The 24,222-nt window shown below is 37.3% G+C and overlaps 1 protein-coding gene across 1 annotated transcript; it reads left to right on the top strand.

Annotated features, from left to right (window-relative positions):
- The first annotated feature begins 21,064 nt into the window (after positions 1-21,064).
- On the top strand, positions 21,065-22,027 carry LOC116893847 (olfactory receptor 6C2-like). The gene has a single exon (XM_032895567.1). It carries the CDS (start codon positions 21,065-21,067, stop codon positions 22,025-22,027), a length of 963 nt encoding a protein of 320 aa, XP_032751458.1.
- The last annotated feature ends 2,195 nt before the right edge of the window (positions 22,028-24,222 follow it).

Raw genomic sequence — 24,222 nt, 5'->3', positions numbered from 1 at the left:
TCATTATTCAGATGAATTTGCAAATTGTTCTGTCTAACTCTTTGAAGAATTGGATTGGTATTTTGATGGGGATTGCATTGAATCTGTAGATCGCTTTTTGGTAGAATGGCCATTTTTACTATATTAATCCTGCCAATCCATGAGCATGGGAATCTTTCCATCTTCTGAGATCTTCTTCAATTTCTTTCTTCAGAGTCTTGAAGTTCTTATTGTACAGATCTTTCCCTTGCTTGGTTAAAGTCACACGAGGTACTTTATATTATTTGGGTCTATTATGAAGGGTGTCATTTCCCTAATTTCTTTCTCGGCCTGTTTCTCTTTTGTGTGAGAAGGCTACTGATTTATTTGAGTTAATTTTATACCCAGCCACTTTGCTGAAGTTGTCTATCAGCTTTAGTAGTTCTCTGGTGGAACTTTTGGGATCTTAAATATACTATCATATCATCTGCAAATAGTGATATTTTGACTTCTTCTTTTCGATCTGTATCCCCTTGACCTCCTTTTGTTGTCTGATTGCTCTGGCTAGAACTTCAAGAACTATATTGAATAAGTAGGGAGAGAGTGGGCAGCCTTGTCTAGTCCCCTGATTTTAGTGGGATTGCTTCAAGTTTCTCTCCATTTAGTTTAATGTTAGCAACTGGTTTTTGCTGTATATAGCTTTTACTATGTTTAGGTATGGGCCTTGAATTCCTATTCTTTCCAGGACTTTTATCATGAAGGGGTGTTGAATTTTGTCAAATGCTTTCTCAGCATCTAATGAAATGATCATGTGGTTTTGCTCTTTCAGTTTGTTTATATAATGGATCACGTTGATGGTTTTCCGTATATTAAACCATCCCTGCATGTCTGGGATGAAGCCTACTTGATCATGGTGGATGATTGTTTTGATGTGCTCTTGGATTCGGTTTGCCAGGATTTTATTGAGTATTTTTGCGTCGATATTCATAAAGGAAATTGGTCTGAAGTTCTCTTTCTTTGTTGGGTCTTTGTGTGGTCTAGGTATAGGAGTAATTGTAGCATCATAGAAGGAATTCGGTAGTGCTCCATCTATTTCAATTTTGTGGAATAGTTTGGATAGTATTGGTATGAGGTCTTCTATGAAGGTCTGATAGAATTCTGCACTGAACCCGTCTGGACCTGGGCTCTTTTTGGTTGGGAGACCTTTAATGACTGCTTCTATTTCCTTAGGAGTTATGGGGTTGTTTAACTGGTTTATCTGTTCCTGATTTAACTTCGGTACCTGGTATCTGTCTAGGAAATTGTCCATTTCCTGCAGATTTTCAAGTTTTGTTGAATATAGGCTTTTATAGTAAGATCTGATGATTTTTGAATTTCCTCTGAATCTGTAGTTATGTCTCCCTTTTCATTTCTGATTTTGTTAATTTGGACACACTCTCTGTGTCCTCTCGTTAATCTGGCTAAGGGTTTATCTATCTTGTTGATTTTCTCAAAGAACCAACTTTTGGTTCTGTTGATTCTTTCTATGGTTCTTTTTGTTTCTACTTGGTTGATTTCGGCTCTGAGTTTGATTATTTCCTGCCTTCTACTCCTCCTGGGTGTATTTGCTTCTTTTTGTTCTAGAGCTTTTAGGTGTGCTGTCAAGCTGCTGACATATGCTCTTTCCTGTTTCTTTCTGCAGGCACTCAGCGCTATGAGTTTTCCTCTTAGCACAGCTTTCATTGTGTCCCATAAGTTTGGGTATGTTGTACCTTCATTTTCATTAAATTCTAAAAAGTTTTTAATTTCTTTCTTTATTTCTTCCTTGACCAGGTTATCATTGAGTAGAGCATTGTTCAATTTCCCGTATATGTGGGCATTCTTCCCTTATTGTTATTGAAGACCAGTTTTAGGCCGTGGTGGTCTGATAGCACGCATGGGATTATTTCTATCTTTCTGTACCTGTTGAGGCCCGTTTTTTGACCAATTATATGGTCAATTTTGGAGAAAGTGCCATGAGGAGCTGAGAAGAAGGTATATCCTTTTACTTTAGGATAGAATGTTCTATAAATATCCGTTAAGTCCATTTGGCTCATGACTTCTCTTAGTCTGTCTACATCTCTGTTTAATTTCTGTTTCCATGATCTGTCCATTGATGAGAGTGGGGTGTTGAAATCTCCCACTATTATTGTGTGAGGTGCAATGTGTGTTTTGAGCTTTAGTAAGGTTTCTTTTACGTATGTAGGTGCCCTTGTATTTGGGGCATAGATATTTAGGATTGAGAGTTCATCTTGGTGGATTTTTCCTTTGATGAATATGAAGTGGCCTTCCTTATCTTTTTTGATGACTTTTAGTTGAAAATTGATTTTATCTGATATTAGAATGGCTACTCCAGCTTGCTTCTTCTGACCATTTGCCTGGAAAGTTGTTTTCCAGCCTTTCACTCTGAGGTAGTGTCTGTCTTTGTCTCTGAGGTGTGTTTCCTGTAGGCAGCAGAATGCAGGGTCCTCGTTGCGTATCCAGTTTGTTAATCTATGTCTTTTTATTGGAGAGTTGAGGCCATTGATGTTGAGAGATATTAAGGAATAGTGATTATTGCTTCGGTTGTATTCATATTTGGATGTGAGGTTATGTTTGTGTGCTTTTCTTCTCTTTGTTTTGTTGCCAAGACGATTAGTTTCTTGCTTCTTCTAGGGTATAGCTTGCCTCCTTATGTTGGGCTTTACCATTTATTATCCTTTGTAGTGCTGGATTTGTAGAAAGATATTGTGTAAATTTGGTTTTGTCATGGAATATCTTGGTTTCTCCATCTATGTTGATTGAGAGTTTTGCAGGATACAGTAACCTGGGCTGGCATTTGTGTTCTCTTAGGGTCTGTATGACATCAGTCCAGGATCTTCTGGCCTTCATAGTTTCTGGCGAAAAGTCTGGTGTGATTCTGATAGGTCTGCCTTTATATGTTACTTGGCCTTTTTCCCTTACTGCTTTTAATATTCTTTCTTTATTTTGTGCGTTTGGTGTTTTGACTATTATGTGACGGGAGGTGTTTCTTTTCTGGTCCAATCTATTTGGAGTTCTGTAGGCTTCTTGTATGCCTATTGGTATCTCTTTTTTTAGGGTAGGGAAGTTTTCTTCTATGATTTTGTTGAAGATATTTACTGGTCCTTTGAGTTGGGAGTCTTCACTCTCTTCTATACCTATCATCCTTAGGTTTGATCTTCTCATTGAGTCCTGGATTTCCTGTATGTTTTGGACCAGTAGCTTTTCCGCTTTACATTATCTTTGACAGTTGAGTCAATGATTTCTATGGAATCTTCTGCTCTGAGATTCTCTCTTCCATCTCTTGTATTCTGTTGGTGAAGCTTGTATCTACAGCTCCTTGTCTCTTCTTTTGGTTTTCTATATCAGGGTTGTTTCCATGTGTTCTTTCTTGATTGCTTCTATTTCCATTTTTAATTCCTTCAACTGTTTGATTGTGTTTTCCTGGAATTCTTTCAGGGATTTTTGTGTCTCCTCTCTCAGGGATGGGCTTCTACTTGTTTATTTATGTTTTCCTGGAATTCTTTCAGGCATTTTTTGCGATTCCTCTCTGTAGGCTTCTTCTTGTTCTCTAAGGGAGTTCTTCCCGTCTTTCTTGAAGTCCTCCAGCATCATGGTCAAATATGATTTTGAATCTAGATCTTGCTTTTCTGGTGTGTTTGGATATTCCATGTTTGTTTTGATGGGAGAATTGGGCTCCGATGGTGCCAGGTAGTCTTGGTTTCTGTTGCTTGGGTTCCTGCGCTTGCCTCTCGCCATCAGATTATCTCTAGTGTTACTTTGTTCTGCTATTTCTGACAGTGGCTAAACTGTCCTATAAGCCTGTGTGTCAGGAGTGCTGTAGACCTGTTTTCCTGTTTTCTTTCTGCCAGTTATCGGGACAGAGTGTTCTGCTTTGGGCGTGTAGTTTTCCTCTCTACAGGTCTTCAGCTGTTCCTGTGGACCTGTGTCTTGAGTTCACCAGGCAAGTCACTTGCAGCAGAAAAGTTGGTCTTACCTGTGGACCCGAGGCTCAAGTTCGCTGCGGGGTGCTGCCCACTGGCTCTCCGCTCTGCGGCAGCAACCAGGAAGATCTCGCCGTCCCTTCCGGGAGGTTCGTGCACCAGGGTTCCAGATATCTTTTGTTGTTTTCCTCTGGGCTCAGTACTGTGTGCAGCGTGCAGTCTCTTCTGGTTTCCCAGGCGTGTCCGCCTCTCTGAAGGTTTAGCTCTCCCTCCCACGGGATTTGGGTGCAGAGAACTGTTTATCCGGTCGGTCCCTTCAGGTGCGGTGTCTCAGACGCGGTGGACCTGCTGCTCCTGGGCCCTCCTCTACGGGTACCCAGAGGCCGTTAACAGTTTCCTCCTGGGCCAGGGATGTGGGCAGGGGTGGGCAGCGTTGGTGGTCTCCTCTGCTCTGCTGCCTCAGGAGTGCCCGCCCGACCAGGGGGCCTGGGAGCAGAGAGCTGCTGAGGGCAGGGATCCGCCGGCCGCGGAGTCTGGAGTAACACGCGAAGTAGTCCGGTCCCAGAGGAACTCCGCCTCTGTGAGACCTGAGTTTACCAGGCAAGTCGTTTGTAGCAGAAAAGTTGGTCTTACCTGCGGACCCGAGGCTCAAGTTTGCTTGCAGGGTGCTGCCCACGGGCTCTCCGCTGCGGCAGCAACCAGGAAGATCTGCGCCGCCCCTTCCGGGAGGTTCTGTGCACCAGGGTTCCAGATATCTTTTGTTGTTTTCCTCTGGGCTCAGTACTGTGTGCAGCGTGCAGTCTCTTCTGGTTTCCCAGGCGTGTCCGCCTCTCTGAAGGTTTAGCTCTCCCTCCCACGGGATTTGGGTGCAGAGAACTGTTTATCCGGTCGGTCCCTTCAGGTGCGGTGTCTCAGACGCGGTGGACCTGCTGCTCCTGGAGTTCAGACGTGTGGTCTTCAGAGCTCGTTAACAGTTTCCTCCTGGGCCAGGGATGTGGGCAGGGGTGGGCAGCGTTGGTGGTCTCCTCTGCTCTGCTGCCTCAGGAGTGCCCGCCCGACCAGGGGGCCTGGGAGCAGAGAGCTGCTGAGGGCAGGGATCCGCCGGCCCCGGAGTCTGGCCCCCAATTTCTTTATGAGCACTTTGTGTTATGAACTTCTCTCTTAGCACTGTTTTCATAGTATCCCATAGGTTTGGGTGTGTCGACCCCTCAGGACACAATAACCCAGAAGCAGTCTGGAACAGGATCAGTTCAGTTTCTGTCTACATCTGAAGCTGACCTGGTCCTACAGCTCTGTGTACCCAAATCCCTTGGGGGAGAGAACAGGACTCTCAGAAGTGCAGGCAATCCTGAGAACTCAGGGTCGAACACCACTTCTGCTCATATTTCTGGCCCAAGAGGAATGTTTAAACCCCTCTGGACACAGGAACCTAGGAATGGTCAGGAACAAGATCCTTCTGGTCTCTGCCTGTGCCCAGTGCTGAAAGCCAGTCTCTGAGAGTTCTGACACACCTGAGAGTAGAGTTAAGACTGCTAATTCTGCTCTGAGGTGTCTGCCTAGAGCCCTCAGGACACAAGAACCTAGGAGGTGTCTGGGGGCAAGATCTTTCTGGCTTCTGCCTGGGACTGGAACTGACCCTGTAACACAGCTGTCCGTAACCAGATACCATGGAGAGAGATCAGGACTCTCAGAAGTGTGAGCAATCCTGAAAGCATGGGGAAGACCACCACTTCTCAATTTCTTGGCCCAAGAGGAACCTACCAGGAGTCCGCTAGACACAGGAACCAAGGAGGAGTCTGGGACAGGATACTTCCAGCTTCCAAATGTGCCTGGAGCTGACCCTGTGACACAGTACCCTGTACTCATATCCCACTGGAAGAAAGCTGGTCTCCAGCATTGCTGACACATAGAATTCCAAGAAGTTCAAGCCACTGTCAGAGACAGCAAGAAGCGCTAACACCAGAGACAACATGATGGCTAAAGGCAAGCACAGGAACCTAAGCAACAGAAACCAAGAATACTTAGCATCATCAGAGCCCAGTTCTCCGAACAAAGCAAATAATGGATACAGCAATACACTGGAAAAGCAACATTTGGATTTAAAATCACATCTCATAATGCTGATAGAAGACTTGGAGAAGGACATAAATAATTCCCTTAAAGAAATACAGGACAACACAGGTAAACAAGTACAAGCCCTTAAAGAGAAAACACAAAAATCCCTTAAAGAATTAAAGGAAAACATAACCAAACAAGTAAAGGAATTGAACAAAAACCATCCAGAATCTAAAATGGGAATAGAAAAACTAAAGAAATCACAAAGGGAGTCCCCGGAAATAGAAAACATAGAAAAGAGATCAGGAGACACACATGCATGCATCAACAACAGAATGCAAGGAATAGAAAAGAGAATCTCAGGGACAGAAGATACCAGAGAAAACATTGATCCAACCATCAAGGAAAACGTAAAATGCAAAAAGCTCCCAATCCTAAGCCTCCAGAAAATCCAGGACACAATGAGAAAATCAAGCATGAAGATGAGAGGTATATAAAGAAATGTTCAACATCTTTAGTCATAAGGGAAATGCAAATCAAAACAACCCTGAGATTTCACCTCACACCAGTGAGAATGGCTAAGATCAAAAACTGAGGTGACAGCAGATGCTGGGGAGGATGTGGAGAAAGCGGAACACTCCTCCATTGTTGGTGGGATTGCAGACTGGTACAACCATTCTGGAAATCAGTCTGGAGGTTCCTCAGAAAATTGGACATTGAACTACCTGACAACCCAGCTATACCACTCTTGGACATATACCCAAAAGATGCCCCAACATATAACAAAGACATGTGCTCCACTATGTTCATCGCAGCCATATTTATAATAGCCAGAAGCTGGAAAGAACCCAGATACCCTTCAACAGAGGAATTGATACATTAAATGTGGTACTTCTACACAATGGAATATTACTCAGCTATCAAAAACAATGACTTTATGAAATTCATAGACAAATGGTTGGAACTGGAAAATATCATCCTGAGTGAGGTAACCCAATCACAGCAAAACACACATGGTATGCACTCATTGACAAGTGGCTATTAGCCCAAATGCTTGAATTAGCCTAGATGCACAGAACACATGAGACTCAAGAAGGATGAGAAAAATGTGAATGCTTCACTCCTTCTTTAAAAGGGGAACAAGAATACCCTTGGGAGGGAATAGGGAGGCAAAGTTTAGAACAGAGTCAGAAGGAACACCCATTCAGAGCCAGCCGCACATGTGGCGCATATATATATATATATATATATATATATATATATATATATATTCACCAAACTAGATAAGATGGATGAAGCAAAGAAGTGCAGGCCGACAGGAACCGGATGTAGATATCTCCTGAGAGACACACCCAGAATATAGCAAATACATAGGCAAATGCCATCATTAAACCACTGAACGTAGAATAGGACCCCCGTTGAAGGAATCTTAGAAAGGACTGAAAGAGTTTGAAGGGGCTTGAGACCCCATATGAACAACAATGCCAACCAACCAGAGCTCCCAGGGACTAAGCCACTACCCAAAGACTATACATGGACTGACCCTGGGCTCCAACCTCATAGGTAACAATGAATAGCCTAGTAAGAGTACCAGTGGAAGGGGAAGCCCTTAGTCCTGCCAAGACTGAACTCCCAGTGAACCTGATTGTAGCGGAGAGGGCAGTAATGGGGGAGGATGGGGAGGGGAACACTCATAGAGAAGGGGAGGGGTAGGGGTTAGGGGGATGTTGGCCCAGAAACCGGGAAAGGGAATAACAATCGAAATGTAAATAACAAATACCCAAGTTAATAAAGATGAAAAAAAAGAAAAAAAAAGATGAGAGGTATAGAAGACCAAAATTCCAAACTTAAAGAACCAGTAAATATCTGCAACAAAATTATAGAAGAAAACTTACCTAACCTAGAGAAAGAGATGCCAATAACATGCAAGAAGCCTACAGAACTCCAAATAGATTGGACCAGAAAAGATATTCCTCCCGTCACATAATAGTCAAAACACCAAATGCACCAAACAAAGAATTAATTTTAGAAGCAGTAAGGGGAAAAGAGCAAGTAAAATATAAAGGAAGACTTATCAGAATTACACCAGACTTCTCAACAAAGACTATAAAAGCTATGAGATCCTTGATAGATGTCACATATATCATAAAAGAACACAAATGCCAGCCTAGGCTACTATATCCAGCAAAATGCCCAATTACCATAGTTGGGGAAACAGATATTCCATGACAGACCAAATTTACACAATGCCTTTCCCAAAATCCAGCCCTACAAAAGATAACAGATGGAAAATTACCACACAAGGAGGGAAACTGCACCATAGAACAAGCAAGAAAATAATCTTCTTGTAATAAACCCAAAAGAAGACAGCCTCACAAACATAATTCCAACTCTAACAACAAAAATAACAGCAAACAACATAAGTATTCCTTAATATCTCATAAAAATCAATGGACACAATTCCCCAATAAAAAGAAATAGAATAAGACACTGCCCGGACCTGAAGGGAACCTGTCAACAGTTCTCTGCACCCAAATCCTGTGTGGAGGGAGAGCTAAACCTTCTGAGGGGCAGACATGCGGGAAGCCAGAAGAGACTATACCCAATTTAATTAAGATGGAGAAAAAATAAAACAAAAAATAAGTAAATAAATGAATAAGGATGCTATAAAATAGTAAATAATAAATAATTAATTCCAGATGTCTTGCATATGAAAAATGCACAACATTTTTCATTACAGAAAACTATGTCCCAAATCCCATGAGGGATAGAGTTGGACCATCAAAAATTTGGATACTCCTGAGAATTCAGGGGAGATTACCCTTTGCCCATGTTCCCACCCCAAGATGGAATTCTCTAGTGCTATTTGTGGCCCCTGGGTTTAGAGGCCTAGGAGCAGTCATTAGCAGTACTGTTCTCATTCCTGTGTGTGCCAAGAGCTGAAAGACAGTCACCAGGAGCACCTAGATACCTGAGACCAGAGCACTCTGTTCCTAGAAATGGCTGAAAGAAAACAGGAAAACAGGTCTACAGGAGTGCTGACATGGAGGCCAACAGGAGGTTCAAGCCACTGTCAGAAACAAGCTAACGCCAGAGACAACCTGATGTTGAGAGGCAAGCACAGGAAGCTAAGCAACAGAAACCAAGACAACTTGGCATCCTCATAGCCCAATTCTCTCAGCAAAGCAAATACTGGATATTCAAACACACTGGAAAATCAAGATTTAGACATAAAATCACATTTTATGATGACTATGGGGACTTTAAAAAGGATATAAATAAATCAATTTAAGAAATACAGGACAGCACAAGGAAATAAGTAGAAGCCCTTAAAAAGGAAACACAAAAATCCCTTTAAGAATTGTAGGAAAACACAATGAAACAAGTGAAGTAATTGAACAAAATCGTCAAGAATTTAAAAATGGAAATAGAAACAATAAAGAAAGCACAAAGGGAGACAACCCTGGAGATAGAAAACCTAGGTAAGAGAATCAAATTCATAGGTGCAAGCATGAACAACAGAATATAAGAGATAGAAGAGAGAATCTCAGGGGCAGCAGATACCATAAAAAACGTCAACACAACCATTAAAGATAATGCTAAATACAAAAAGTTCCTAGCTGAAAACATCCAGGAAATCCAGGACACAATGAAAACATCAAACCTAAGGATAAAGGTATAAAAGAGACTAAGGACCGCCAACTTAAAGAGCTAGTAAATATCTTCAGCAAAACTATAGTAGAAAACTTCCCTAATGTAAAGAAAGCAATGCCCATACACATACAAGATGCCTACAGAACTTCAAATAGATTAGACCAGAAGAGAAAATCCTCCTGTCACATATTAGTCAAAACACCAAATACACAAAAAAAGAAAGAATATTAAAAGCAGTAAGTTGAAAAAGACAAATGACATATAAAGGCCAACCTATAAGAATTACACCAGACTTCTCACCAGAGACCATGAAAGCCACAAGATCCAGGGTAGATGTTATACATACACTAAGAAAACACATGCTACTATATCCAGCAAAACTATCAATTAACATAGATGGAGAAACCAAGATATTCCATGACAAAACCAAATTCATAGAATATCTTTCTACAAAACCCCTCCTACAAAGGATAATAGATGGAAACCTCCAACACAAGGGTGAAAACTAAACCTTAGAAAAAAGCAAGAAAGTAATAACCTTGCAACAAAATCAAAAGAAAAGAGACATACAAACATAATTCCCTCTCTAAATACGAAAATAACAGGAAGCAACAATCACTGTTTTTTAATATCTCTCAACATCAATGGTCTCAATTCCCCAATGAAGTGACATAGACTAACAAATTAGATACATAAAGAAGAACCAACATTTTGATGCATACAGGAAACATACCTCAGAGACAAAGCCAGATACTACCTCAGAGTAAAAGGCTGAAAATGACTTTCCAAGCAAATGGTCAAAAGTAACAAGCTGGAGTAGCCATTCTAATATTGAATAATTTCGACTTTCAACCAAAAGTCATCAAAAAGTTAAGGAAGCACACTTCATATTCATCAAAGAAAAAATACACCAAGATGAACTCTCAATTCTAAATATCTATGCTCCAAAAGCAAGGGTACCTACATTCATACAGATACCTTAATAAACTTCAAATCACACATTGCACCTCACACAATAATAGGGGGAGATTTCAACACCTCATCAATGGACAGATCATGGAAACAGAAATTAAACATAGACATAGAGAAATTAACAGAAGTTAAGAACCAAGTGGATTTAACAGATATTTAAAGAGCATTTAATCCTAAAACAAAAGGATATACCTTATTTTCTTCACCTCATTTTGCCTTCTCCAAAATTGACCATATAATCTGTCACAAAAGAGGCCTCAACAGATACAACAATATAGGAATAATCCCATGCATTTGATCACATCACCACAGACTAAGGCTGATCTCCAATCACTAAAATAATGACAGAAAGCCGACATATACATGGAAATTGAACAATGCTCTATTCAGTGATAACTCGGTTAAGGAAGAAATGATGAAATAATTAAAGACATCTTAGAATTTAATGAAATTGAAGATAAAACATACCAAATCTTATGGGACACGATGAAAGCAGGGCTAAGAAGAAAACACATAGCTCTGAGTGCCTGCAAAAGGAGAGAGGAGAGAGAATACATAAGCAGCTTGACAGCATGCCTAAAAACTCTAGAAAAAAAGAAGCAAATACACCCAAGAGGAGTAGAATGCATGAAATAATCAAACTCAGGGCTGAAAACAACCAAGTAGAAACAAAAAGAACTTTAGAAAGAATCAACAAATCCAGGAGCAGGTTCTTTGAGAAAATTAACAAGATAAACCCTTAGCCAGACTATCCAGAGTACACAGAGAGTGTATCCAAATTAACAAAATCAGAAATAAAAGGGAGACATAACAGAATCTGAGGAAATTTAAAAAAATCAGTGGACCCTACTACAAAAGTTTTTGTTTGACAATACTGGACAATCTGCAGGAAATGGACAATTTTCTAGACAAATACCAGGTACCAAAGTTAAATCAGAACAGATAAGCCATCTAAACAACCACATAACTTCTAAAAAATTGAAGTAGTCATTAAAAGTCTCCCAACCAAAAAAAGTCCAGGAACAGATAGAAAGGTTTAGTGCAGATTTCTATCAGACCTTCATAGAAGACCTCATACCAATACTGTACAAACTATTCCAAAAAATGAAAACAGTCAGAGCACTACAAATTCATTCTATGAAGCCACAATTACTCTTATACCTAAACCACACAAAGACCCAACAAAGAAAGAGAATTTCAGACCAATTTCCCTTATGAATATCGACACAAATATACTCAGTAAAATTCTTGCAAACTGAATCCAAGAACACAGCAAAATGATCATCCATCTTGATCAAGTAGGCTTCATCCCAGGGATGCACAATGTTTCAATATACATAAATCCATACACATAAACCACTATATAGACAAACTCAAAGATAAAAACAACTTGATTATTTCATTAGATGGTGAAAAAGCATTTGACAAAATTCAACACCCCTTCATGTTAAAAGTCCTAGAAAGTTCAGGAATTCAGGCACCATAATTAAACATAGTAAAAGCAGTTTACAGCAAACCAGTAGCTAACATCAAATGAAATGGAGAGAAACTTGAAGAAGTCTCACTAGAATCAGGGCCAAGGCAAGGCTGCCCACTCTCTCACTACTTATTCAATATAGTACTCAAAATCCTAGCCAGAGCAATTAGACAATGAAGGGAGGTCAAAAGGATACATATTGGAAAGGAGGAAGTCAATATATCACTCTTTGCAGATGATATGATAGTATACTTAAGTGACCCCAAAGTTCCACCAGAAAACTACTAAATCTGATAAACAACTTCAGCAAAGTGGCTGGGTATAAAGTTAACTCAAACCAATCAGTAGCCTTCCTCTATTCAAAGGATAGACAGGCTGAGAAATAAATTAGTGAAATGAAACCCTTCACAATAGTCCCAACAATATAAAATACCTTGGTGTGGTTTTAATCAAACAAGTGAAAGATCTGTGTGGCCAGAACTTCAAGTTCCTGAAGAAAGAAATTGAAGATCGTAGAAGATTGAAAGACCTCTCATCCTCATGGACTGGCAAGATTAATATTTTAAAAATGGCCATTTTTCCAAAAGCAATCTACAGATTCAATGCAATCCCCATCAAAATTAAAACTCACTTCTTCATAGAGATAAAAAGAGCTATTTACAAATTCATTTGGAATAACAAAAAACCCAGAAAAACTAAAACTATACTCAATAGTAACAGTACAAGTGGGGGGAATCACTATCCCTTACCTCAAACTGCATTATGGAGCAATAATGATCAAAAATATATGTTATTGGTACAGAGACAAACAGATTGATTAGTGGAATAGAATTGAAGACCCAGAAATGAACCCACACACCTATGGTCACTTTATCTTTGGCAAAGGATCTAAAACCATCCAATGGATAAAAGAGAGCATTTTCAACAAATGGTAATGGTTCAACTGGAGGTCAGCATGTAGAAGAATACAAATAAATCCGTTATTATCACCCTGTACAAACATTAAGTCCAAGTGAAACAAGGACCTCCTAATCAAACCAGATACACTCAAACTAATAGAAGAAAAAATAGGGAAGAGTCTTGAACACATGGGCACTGGGAAAAATTTCCTGAACAAAATACCAATGGCTCATGCTCTAAGATCAAGAATTGACAAATGGAACCTCATAAAACTGCAAAGCTTCTGTAAGGCAAAGGACACTGTCATTAGGACAAATGGCAACCAACAGATTGGGAAAAGATCTTTACCAATCCTACATCTGTTGGAGGGCTAATGTACAAAATATAAAAAGAACTCAAGAGGTTAGACTCTGGATAGCCACATAACCTTATTAAAATGGGGTAAGTAGCTAAACAAAAAATTCTCAGCTGAGGAATATCGAATGGCTGAAAAGCACATAAAGAAATGTTCAAAATCCTTAGTCATCAGGGAAGTGCAAATCAAAACAACCCTGAGATTCTACCTCACACCAGTCAGAATGGGTAAGATAAAACCTCAGGTGGCAGCAGATACTGGCGAGGATGTGGAGAAAGGGGAACACTCCTCCATTGTTGGTGGGATTGCAAATTGGTATAACTACTCTGAAAATCAGTCTGGAGGTTCCTCAGAAAATTGGACATCCCACTACCTGATGACCCAGCTATACCTATCCTGGGCATATACCCAAAAGATGCTCCAACATACAACAAAGACATGCTCCAATATGCTCATAGCAGCCTTATTTATAATAGCCAGAACCTGGAAAATACTCAGATGCCCTTCAATAGAGGAATGGATTAAAAAAATGTGGTCATCTACACAATGAAGTACTACTCAGGTATCAAAAACAATGACTTCATAAAATTCATAGACAAATGGGATGAACTGGAAAATATCATCCTGAGTGAGGTAACCCAATTACAGAAAAACACACTTCGTATGCACTCATTGATATGTGGATATTACCCCAAAAGTTCAAATTACCCAAGGTGCAATCCACAGACCAGAGGAAGCTGAAGAAGAAGGATGACCAAAATGTGGATCCTCCTACCCCTTCTTAAAAGGGGGAACAAAAATACCTATAGGAGGGGATATGGAGGCAAAGTTTAGAGCAGATCCTGAAGGAATGACTATTCAGAGCCTGCCCCACATGTGGCCCATATATGTACAGCCACCAAACCTAGATAAAATTGATGAAGCTAGAAAGTGCATGCTGAAAGGGCCCCGGATATAGAAAATCTCCTGAGCATGTCAAATTCAGAGATCAATGTTAGCAGCAAATCACTGAACTGAGAACAGGACCCCTGTTGGGGGAATTAGAGGAAGGAATGAAAGAGTTGAAGTGGCTTGCAACCCCATAAGAACAACTGTGCCAACCCACCAGAGCTTCCAGGTTAAACCTGGAACCACTACCCAAAAACTATATATGGACTGACTCTAACTGCATATGTAGCAGAGGATGGCCTTGTTGGGCACCAGTGGAAGGAGGAGCCTTTGGTATTGTCAATTTGGACACCCAGTGTAGGGGAATTTCGGGGGGGGGCCAGTAAGGTGGGGTGGAATGGTAAGGGGACCACCCTTATGGGGGAGGGGAAGGGAAGAGGATAGGGGCTTAAGACAGGAAACCAGGAAATGGAATAACATTTGAAATTAAATAAAGAAATATATCCAATTTAGGAAAAAAAAAACAGAAAAAAAAGAAAAAATGTACTAAATAATACAGAAAATTTCCACTATCATTCTTTGTGATGTACCTGTATTAGATTGTATTTTCTCCTTTATTTTTCTATAGATTTATTCTTTACTTAAACATAACTAAAAAGAGAGAGAAAAAGGAAAATGGCATGATCACAAGTAACCATTGTATATTAAGCTACCTCATTTGAGAATTTAGAAACTGGATATTGTATTTATGTTATTTTAACATCTCCCTCTCCCATTTATTAATCCTCTAATGCCCTCCACTACTCCTCAATTAATAACCTCTTCTTTGATTATATTGTTACACACATATATCTCTCCATATAAATATATACGGATTACCAGTTTTATTTAATATTGTTCATGTATTTAGAGTTGACCATTGAGGAATCGATAATCTATCACACAGCTTTGATCTAGAGAACACTGATTTTTCCAACTCTTACCATCAGTCAATTGCAATCTAGTAGTGGAACATTATGAAATTTCTCCATTTGTTCTCACATGTCAACTGGTTTGCCATTATTTTTTCCTTGTTTTGAAAACACATTCTTGGGTTTCGATGGAGGACTCTCCCCTTTTTGTCTAGAAGACACTTCTTAGCAGTAGGCATCCCGGTCCTCTGGCTGTTCATTCCTCCTATAATCCTCTCCATGAATTTTCTGAAGTCTTATGTATAGGCATTGTATTGTAGATATATCAGTTGGTACTAGGCACTTCATATAGAAGACATGAATATAAGTAAAAATTTCTTGTTTTTTCTGAGCTTTGCTGTCATTTGATAAAGTATTTTTACACCACTAATGCATTCAAAACCTATAGACATTTTCATAATGATTAGAAACTAATTAAAGGCCTAATTTGCAAAACAGAAACCATACAGAATAACTACTGTGAGAAATATAATTGTTCCTTGACTTATTGTGGAGTTTTATCTCACAAATTCACCACAAATTGAAAACATCATGAATCCAAGAGCAGTCAGTGCCTCTAGTCTGCTTAGCATTATAGCTTAGAAACACAATTCAATCTAGAGTTCTGTGTATAGACTGTTAGCATCAACATTATGTGGCTGAGTACTGCTGCAGCCCAGCACTGAAAAGAATAGCACATTGCACAATAGTCAACTCAAAAGACAAATTTGAAATATTATTCTACTCCATACTTAGCACTTTCACACTGTTATAAACTAAAAGGTAGTTAATTGAACCATTGTAACTCCAATGATATCTACAATTATATAAAAACAATGTACGTCATTAGTACACACACACACACATAAATATGGTTATGATTACAGATGTGGAGGTGTGTATAAAGAGAAAAATAAACTTTATGGAAGGATTATAATACAATTAATTACATACAGCAAATAGAAGACTTTTAAAAACTTCACTTCAAAACTAAAACTTTGATCTATTAAGGGAAAGGAATGTGAATAAATACTCAAGATCCTGTAATACAATGTAGTAAATAAGGCATTCACGGTCTTGAAGAGTCACCATAGTTGCAAAAGGGAAAGGAACTTCATAAAAAAGGGAGGGTATCCATCCCCTACTTTAACCAGTGATCCGTTCCAGAAACATCAGGTTTTTTTTTAATCTTTATTCACTTGAGTATTTCTTATTTACATTTCGATTGTTATTCCCCTTCCCGGTTTCCCAGACAACATCCCCTAACCCCTCTCCCTCCAGTTCTTAAACTCTGGTCTTTGAGCTTTTAGATGTGTGATATGAGGTGGTGTCTCATGGCTCTTTGGTGCTACCACAGCATCTAATTAGTCTGAAAATAATCAAAAGAAAATACAAACAAGTGTTTATTACACCTGAACAAAAATTACTATGTTATTTAAAAATGTAAACACACTGAAAGAAGAAAGAACTACCCTTTGTTCCAGAAACTAATTGAATGAAATCTGAATTAGTTTTGACAGTAATGAAAAACATTCAAAAAGATTAGTATTCAATTAGTTAGAAACATTTGAATATAGAGGACAGTTTTTCAAATAATACTAAATAATCCATATTGATTACTAATTAATATTCAATATAAAGAAAACTTACTCTTTTTAAAGTCATTATACATATGTTTTAGAACTGAAAACAAATCAGAAAAATTAGTTATTAGTTTTATAACTTATGATAGTTTACACAATATATGGACTATTTTATTTATATGTTTAACATCTGTTCTTCTGAATTTACACATTATCATCACCAATTTCCTATACTCATAGTCAATAGTAACATATAAAATGCATATTCTTTGTTTATAAATTTATTTTACATGCTTTAAGACATACATTATTAGGAAGAAAATGTTGAAAGTTTAAAGTAAAATTTTGTGAAAAATTTGGCCTTACAGATAATTATGGTTGGCTGCACCTTAAATAAAGGAAGCACCACTGACAGGAGTGTTTTGAATAGCCATTTTAGTACCCCAGAGCTTTTCATAATTGCATTCCAAATATTACAGTAATGCAACACAGCAGGATAAGTAGGAAGAGTGTGTGTCTTTTGCAGTGTGAGGAATGAATTATTATTAAGGGAAAGTTAAGAAGAAAAAAAGTCTGGCCCAGCCTATACTGTGAGTACATCTTTCTGTAAGTGTAGTATAGAAAATAGGACAAAGAGAAAGGAGAATGATCCATAAAGTATATTTTGCAGCTTCTGTTTTGAACTGAGGTAGGTATGGTAGGCTTCCAGGTAATTTCCAAATCAGGAGACAGTGGCTTATTTCCCCTTAGTTGTTCCACACTCATTGTTGCTTGTTAAGCACTGTGTTTAAAGTTTTGATTAAGAAATAGCTTGAAGAAAAGTAGCAAAATATCATTTTCCATTAATTTTGGCAAAGATAACCCTTAATACAATTAACGTATCTTCCATTCCCTCCAGAGACCAATTTAACTCCCAGGTGCATTAGTAAGCTTTTGTTTCAGTTTATCAATACTATAAATTGCATTTTACTTTCAATTAGTAGTTCTGAATCAGGGTCAACAAAGACACTGTGTTTTTTTAACTCAATCATATTCATGATAAAACTCCTATGAAACCTACTCTACATTAAGAGGCCTTTACTTTCCAAAAATGAAAGGAATCCCTGTATTTAGACTAAATATATTTAACTATTCAGATTTGGCAACAAATCAATCATTTTAAAATTCAGCCTGATAACTATGAGGTATACAGAAACAAAAATCTAAGGCCAGTTTTTATGTGCATTCAGACTGCTATCTTACCATGACTAAATCATATTTGTGTCACAACTAATTATTTTTTCTTTGTTGTGTTTTAATTTTGAGGGCTGATCATTCAACCTTTGGTCTCTGTGTGTGAGAAACAAAAGCTATGTCACAGTCCTAGAACCTCACTGTGCTTTTCAGCTTTTATTTTTAGACAGATTGTTTTCCAAGCTGAGCTAAAACTCAGTCTATAGACCAAAGTTGTCCTCAAACTGAGATCCTTCTTCCACAGTCTCCCAAGTGATCGCACCCACATTCTTATGCTGCCAGATCAACTTTTACTCTGAATTTCACGTCTCAGTTCAGGTAAAAGAAAAAAAAACTAATGCGTGGAAGACAAATTAAAATGTAAGTTTTTTCTTATTTTTTTAAGGCACTATTTTTCTTTTGTGTAATTTGGTAAAATGTAAGTATCTTTTTATTTCTTGAGACAAAAATTTTGTGAAGTTTGATACCTATCACTTTATAGATAAAGATAGTACAGATGTGTGTAAATACATTCATGAATATTTAGCTTGGAGAGCACATAAATATTAAAGATTTAGTTTTATGTCTTCAATGCTATTTCTTTTGAGAGGGTATTAATCCCAGATACAAATTAATATGTCTACAAAGCCTTGTATAAATTTCCTTCTGTATAAATTTCAGACTATATAGACAATAAAATCATCACCTTTAATGAGCATTCAATGTCTATAGTTTTTAATGTAACTAATTGTTCTGATATTTATGGTGAAATCTACAAGTATCCTAATATTATTATTATCCTGCTAGATTAGCATAATAACAGAAAACTTATCACTAATAAATATTACATATTTTTGTATGTGGGAGTTTTTATGCACTGTGCTTAATTGATTCAGTGGGCTGTGTCCTTTTGGTTATCTCCATGTCCTCTGACTCCTATAATCTTTCTTACTCCTTTATGGAGGGACTCCTGGAGCTCCCAGGGGAGAGACCTGATGGAGCCCTCCAATTTCTCACTCAGTTTTCATTGATTTCTCTCACATGATCTGTATTAGAATTTAAATGAAAAATCCTGTGGAGTAACCAGCAATTTTAATGACACAATGCCTAGTTTGAAAGACTTATAGGCTGCTCAACAACTTGTCTGTGTATATATGTGTGATGTGTAAGTGAATGTTTGTGTGTGTAACCATAATAATCATAGAAATAGAGACCACCAGCTGTATAAGGGGATTGACTGGAGGTGATATGGGAGGGGCTGGAAAGAGAAAAGGTAAGAGGGAAGAAATTTAATTAAATTTTAACTAAAAAGAATGTTATTATTTGGGAAGGAAGAATAAGAAGTTAGCAATATGAAATAGTCCTGAGAAGGAGACAATAGACCTAGACTTGCCATTCTCAAGGGAGCTGAGATGGTAACATGGAAGTTATGCCAAATTCACCAAGGACATTTGGTAAAGATGATTTGGAACAGGGGATATGACGTCTGTCAGTATATGAGTGGTTCACTTAGTATAAGAGAAAACTCATGGAGTTGTAAATATGATGTATATAAAATTTATTCAGATTATACTCATGTAATCTAAAAACATGATCCAAATGAGGCTAATCAGATAAGTGGCATGCAAAAAAAATCTATACACTATTGACTATGGTACTAAAAATTATCAATCATGGACTATTGAATAAGTACAACTAATATTTCTGCATATAACAACCAGACTAATTACAGTAATGTCAGAATATAGAGATCCAGATTTATGTTTGTTTGTGTGTCTGTGTGTGCGTGTGTGTAAGAGAGAGAGAGAGAGAGAGAGAGAGACAGAGAGACAGAGAAAGAGAGAGAGAGAGAGAGAGAGTATGTGAACTCTTACTTGAATGTTTATTTAAGTATGATGGCCTTCAATTGGGTATATATTAATATTTTCTACACTCAATATAAATAATTACAAATATTTCCTCATATTGCAATTACTAGTTGTATATAAAAATAGTGTTAAATATTAGTAAATGATATACAATGAACTGTTTATTATTAATAGTAGTAAATGATATAAAATAAACTTTATTATTAGTAGTAAATGATATAAAATAAAGAATATTAAAGAATCAAACGAAGTAGCAAGCTTGTTTCTATAATTTTTCAATTTAAAAAATTGACTTCAATTTTTATTCAATATGTTAATTACATGTTAATTAGTTTTAGTGTAATGTTTCCACTCATACATATAATGTACACAATCAAATCAAGTGTGCTTTTGTCCACTCTCCTATCCATCCTTAGCAACCTGAAGAAATCATTGTTATTCATTCATACATACTGCTCTTTGGCTCCACGTTTCAAAAAGTAAATGTGGCTCACAACTTTCTATATCTGGCTTATTTCACTCAAGATAATACATATTATTTCCATTCATTTTGCTGCAACTGACAAGATTTCCTTTTCTTTGTCTAAATAATAGTCCCACATTCACAAATACACTTTTCTGGGCAAACATGAATCATTTATTATGCTGACTCTGTTTTTCTTTCAGACATATCCATGTGTGGGATTCCTGGATTTCAGGTTCAGTTTGTTTGTTTGTTGAGGAATCTTTATACTTCTGTTCATAATGGCTATAATAATTGACCAATATAAAAGAGACTTCTTTGTGTATATCTTCATTAGTAATTATTATTATTGTTGTTTATATCTGATAATAGCCATTTCTATCTATGGTGAAATGATGCCATATTCTACTTTTAATATACATTCATGAGGGATCTATGGTAAATTCCCCTCTTTAGTACTTGACAAATGTATATGTTTTCTTCCTCATAGTGTATTGTTTGAAATGCCTTCTCTGGTTTATCATTTCTAGTTCTCTGTTTAAAAAAATCAAATTTTAATTACTAATATTCTTTTGATTTCTCTTTGTTTCCCATTTTAAATGGTTTCTGGTCTTTATCATTTTGGTATGTCTGAATTTATTTCACCTATCTGAATAATAGCTTATTGAAAACTTATACATTGTACTTACTTTATTTTTTATTTCCTTTTTTATGCCTAGATAATTTGACTATTTGCATACAAATTGCCTAAAACACGAAGAGTAGTTATGAGAAACCACACAAAAATAACAACATTCATCCTGTTGGGATTTACAGATGATCCAGGGCTCCAAGTTTTGTTTTTTGTCATGTTATTTTTGACATATATTTTAAGCATTATGGGGAACCTGACAATTGTCATTCTTACCCTGATGGATTCCCATCTTAATACACCTATGTATTTTTTTCTCCGAAACTTCTCCTTCTTAGAAATCTCATTCACAACCGTCTGTATTCCTAGATTCCTATACAGTATATCAACTGGAATTAATACCATAACATATAGTGCTTGTGCCAGTCAAATATTTTTTGTTGGACTCTTTGGAGCCACAGAGTTTTTTCTGCTGTCTGCTATGTCCTATGATCGCTTCGTGGCCATCTGCAAGCCCCTGAATTACATGACCATAATGGACAACAAATTTTGTGCCATCCTTGTCCTCTGTTGCTGGGCTTCTGGGCTGCTGATCATTATCATACCCCTTGGCATGGTTCTCCAGCTGGAATTCTGCGACTCCAACACCATTGATCACTTTTTCTGTGATGTGTCACCTCTTTTCAAAATCTCATGCACAGATACATGGTTTTTGGAGCAGACTGTCATTGCTTGTGCAGTGCTGACTTTCGTCATTACACTAATAGCTGTGATTCTCTCTTATGTATACATTATCCGGACAATTCTTAGATATCCTTCTACTCATCAGAGGAAGAAAGCATTTTCCACCTGCTCTTCCCACATGATTGTGGTTTCCATCATGTATGGCAGCTGCATTTTTATCTATGTGACACCTTCTGCCAAAGAACAGGTAGACATTAATAAAGGAGTATCTATGCTTAATACATCTGTTGCCCCTTTGTTAAATCCATTTATTTATACTTTGAGAAATAAGCAAGTGAAGCAAGCTTTGAATGACACAGTCAAAAAATTGCAGATCTCTTACACAAATAAGAAGATGTTGAATTTAAGCAGGTAGTTGAATAGTTTTTATTTTTCTGGAAGTTTTTACTATTTCAGCTAGATTAACTTTTTCATAGTCCTTTACTTTTTCATAGTCTATTTGGAAACCCTCTTATGTCAGGTGCCATCATAGGATAACCTAATAACTAGCAGATGGTCTTCTGGATATGAGTCTGCCTTGGAATATAATCCATGATGGACTTGCTCTAGTTGGCAAGGCCCTGAAGAATTCATTTTCAAAAATATTCATGCAATTAACATACTTTTCCTGTTATTATAAAACATATATAATGATCTCTAAGCATTAATCCATTGTTTTGAACACATTTCTGCACAACAAGATGTACTGTCTTGTAGTAATGCTATATAGACAAATAAATGATTTCCTAAGCATTAACGATGATTGGACAAGAATTTCTAAATTTATAATAATTACTAAACTTTTCAAATAAAAATACTATTAAATTGTTTCTGATAATCAAAATAACATAGAGAACCTTACTAGTGTTTCAGTGTCATGATTTAATTACTTCTGAGATAGTAAGCCATCATTCTGCAACTTAGAGCACATTCTAAGAGGTGGTGAAACCATTAACCAAAGGTCATTTTGCTATAGATGTTAGGACCAAAGATGAAATATTGACTAGGATTAACAAAAAAAAAGCAAAAAAAACAACAAACAAACAAACAAACAAAAACAACTTCAACAACAAAAAACCAAACCAACCAAAAAACCAAGCAAATCACCACTAATGTAGTTATATTTCTTTAACTCTTCATGAACCTGTGGAGCTATGGCAGATGATGAATGTTCAGCCAGATAATTTCTCCTAATGGATATACATGTAAATATTCTCTGTTGTAAACTTTTTATTTGATTAATGATTCGAATTTATGTGTAAATTTGTGATGAACTTTTTACCATGTGATCATGTATTCTGGAAAATGTATAAGTGCTGAGGAAACAGGACTGAGCTGAAGACAGCTTTTTTTAGACAGAAAGCTTTCAGATAGACCTGAACAGATGAGAATTTTTTTTAGACAGAACTGACCTAATCTGAGAAGAACTTTTTAGACAGAACACTTTTTAGACAGAACGGAATTCAGAACTTAGGGGTAAAGGCATAGCATTGGTAGAAAAGGCATTAAGAATAAGAGTATTATTGTGTATTCAGAGTAGGAGGAGAAAAGATTAGAAGGAGATTTCAGGTTAAAATAACATTAGAAAGTATAATGCAACTTAAAATAAACTAAGGGTAATATGCAGAATGCAGAGGGAAAGAGGAAAAAAGAAGCTGCAGTGAGAGGAGGAGGATCAGGCAGGCTTCTCTTTACTATGGGACAGAACAGGTCTTTTCTTAATAGCAAGGCAGACTTAATCTTCCTTAGAGAAAAAAGCTTTCTTCTTACAGAGTTGGGCATAATTCATTTAGTAGTAAAAGGGTAGAAGCTTTTTCTTTTCCTATGCAATAAATATTTGAGCTCATTTTTCACCCCAAATGAGTGAATTCTGTTTGCACTGCAACTTGTTCTTTTGCTCCATATTCTGATGTAAGTATGGAGGTGTGTGAGTGTGTGTGTGTGTGTGTGTGTGTGTGTATGTGTGTGTGTGTGTGTGTGTGTGTGTGTAAGTATGTAATTATGAAATTATAAAATCTGGACACAACTGGTTCAATAGAATGTATAAATAAGCATACATTAATTTGTATATGAATTTATGTGTTTATACATTTTTGCTTATGTAAAAGTTTTTTTTTCTTTCATGAATGTGATTCTCTTCTTTTAGTCCAATAGAAGGGTATTGGTCCAGACCTTCCCCTGAACACAAGTTTTAATGCTTTAGGAATTTATCCTTTACTTAATACCATGCTGTTTTAGGATAAATTGCAAAATGCCAGACACTGCAGGTTCTGTCCTCAAAGGAACTCAGGTAGGTCAGCTAAAGTAGCCAAGTGACTAGATTACACAGAAAAACATTTTTATTATTAACAGCAAACCTAAATAAGTAAATTCAAGTTTTAGCCTGCCAGTGCTCTTCCCTCTCCTCTGCTTCATGAAGTACCAAAGGAGAAAGAAGACCCACTGGGGCTGGCCCCTTGAAAACTTAGACAAAATTTCTTTCTCTCTTTAATCTTAGGCAAAATTCTGTTTAATTATTAAAGAAAACATGGAAATTCATTTCTAGGGGGAAATTTGTTTCTCAACATTAAA

This window comes from Rattus rattus, chromosome 2, assembly GCF_011064425.1.
Source record: "Rattus rattus isolate New Zealand chromosome 2, Rrattus_CSIRO_v1, whole genome shotgun sequence".
NCBI lineage: Eukaryota > Metazoa > Chordata > Mammalia > Rodentia > Muridae > Rattus > Rattus rattus.
The sequence above is the reverse complement of the archived record's forward strand: the minus strand, read 5'-3'. Positions and strand labels throughout refer to the sequence as shown.